This window comes from Nicotiana sylvestris, chromosome 6 (assembly GCF_000393655.2).
Source record: "Nicotiana sylvestris chromosome 6, ASM39365v2, whole genome shotgun sequence".
Lineage (NCBI taxonomy): Eukaryota > Viridiplantae > Streptophyta > Magnoliopsida > Solanales > Solanaceae > Nicotiana > Nicotiana sylvestris.
The window spans coordinates 106,521,601-106,523,041 of record NC_091062.1 but is presented as its reverse complement, the minus strand read 5'-3'; the positions used below and the strand labels follow the sequence as shown (position 1 = coordinate 106,523,041).

Here is a 1,441-nt window from a genome sequence, read left to right as displayed (position 1 = left end):
GTACTACAAGGAGAGCGTGATCTAGTGGTTGAAGGTGAAGAGCCCGAACAAGAGGTTGAGGTTCAAGAGCCAAGTGTTGTTGAAGTTGAAAAGGTTTCGGAAGAATTGAAAGTGCAAGAAGAAAACCGGGAAGAGATAAAGGAAAAGGTAAAAGAGATGCCAAAAACTCTACCATCTATTCATAGACCTCCTCCTCCATTCCCTCAAAGACTTTCCAAGAAGGTTGATGATAGCAAATTCGAAAAGTTCTATGACATTCTCATGCAATTATTAGTGAATATTCTATTTGTGGAAGCATTTCAAGAGATGTCGGGTTTTGCTAAATATTTGAAAGACTAGATTACCAAGAAGAGAACCACCAAAAATGAAGTGGTGAATGTGACTCACCGGGTTAGTTCCATCATTGCAATATCCACCGTTCAAAAGAAAGAAGACCCAGGAGTTTTCACCATTCATTGTACTATTGGGGCACATAATTTTGCAAGAGCCCTTTGTGATAATGGGGCTAGCATCAACCTAATACCTCTTTCCATTTACAAGCAAGCGGGGTTAGGTATGCTAAGGCCCACAAGTATGAGATTGCAAATAGCCGGTCATTCCATAAAGAGACCAGTAGGAATTGTTGATGATGTGCTTGTAAAAGGGGGAAAGTTTCATTTACCCTCCGATTTCGTAATCCTTGATTGTGCGGTTGACAAAGAGATCCCTATCATTTTGGGGAGACCATTCCTAGCCACCGGAAGAGCACTAATGGATTCGGAACAGAATGAGATCAAATTCCGGGTGAATGATGAAGAGGTCGCATTCCAAGCAAGCAAGGGTATGAAACTACCACATGAATATGAAAGCATCTCGGTGATTGATGTTGTTGATGAGGTGGAAGATACGGTTGAAATGAAGAAGAACAATGCCTTGGCGAGGCGTTGGCGGCTATTTTGGTGAACTTTGATGGTGAATATATGGAAGGCTATATGGAATCAGTCAATGCATTGGAGGGTCTTGGGTCCTACACTTATGCTCCAGCGAAGCTCTCTCTCGATTTGGAGAATAGAGCCACTCCTCCCGCCAAGCCTTCTAATATTGAGCCACCACAACTAGAGCTCAAACTACTTCCACCACACTTGAGGTATAAATTTCTTGGCTCAAATGATACTTTACCGGTAATCGTCTCTTCTTTGTTGAATGATGTGCAGGTAGAACAATTGTTGGAAGTCTTGAAGGAGCATAGGCAAGCTATTGGATGGACAATTGCAAAACATCCGAGGGATTCCTGCCGGAATTTGTGAACACAAGATCCAATTGGAGAATGATACTAAACCAAGTGTGGAGCACCAACGATGGTTGAATCCATCCATGCAAGTGCTGGTAAAGAAAGAAATCATCAAGTGGTTGGATGTCGGGGTAGTCTACCCTATTGCCGATAGTTCTTAGGTGAGCCCGG

The 1,441-nt window shown here is 42.7% G+C and overlaps 1 protein-coding gene across 1 annotated transcript; it reads left to right on the top strand.

Moving 5' to 3' along the window:
- Nucleotides 1-573: 573 nt before the first annotated feature.
- On the top strand, nt 574-942 carry LOC138868153 (uncharacterized). Its single transcript, XM_070148916.1, has one exon. It carries the CDS (start codon nt 574-576, stop codon nt 940-942), a length of 369 nt encoding a protein of 122 aa, XP_070005017.1.
- The last annotated feature ends 499 nt before the right edge of the window (nt 943-1,441 follow it).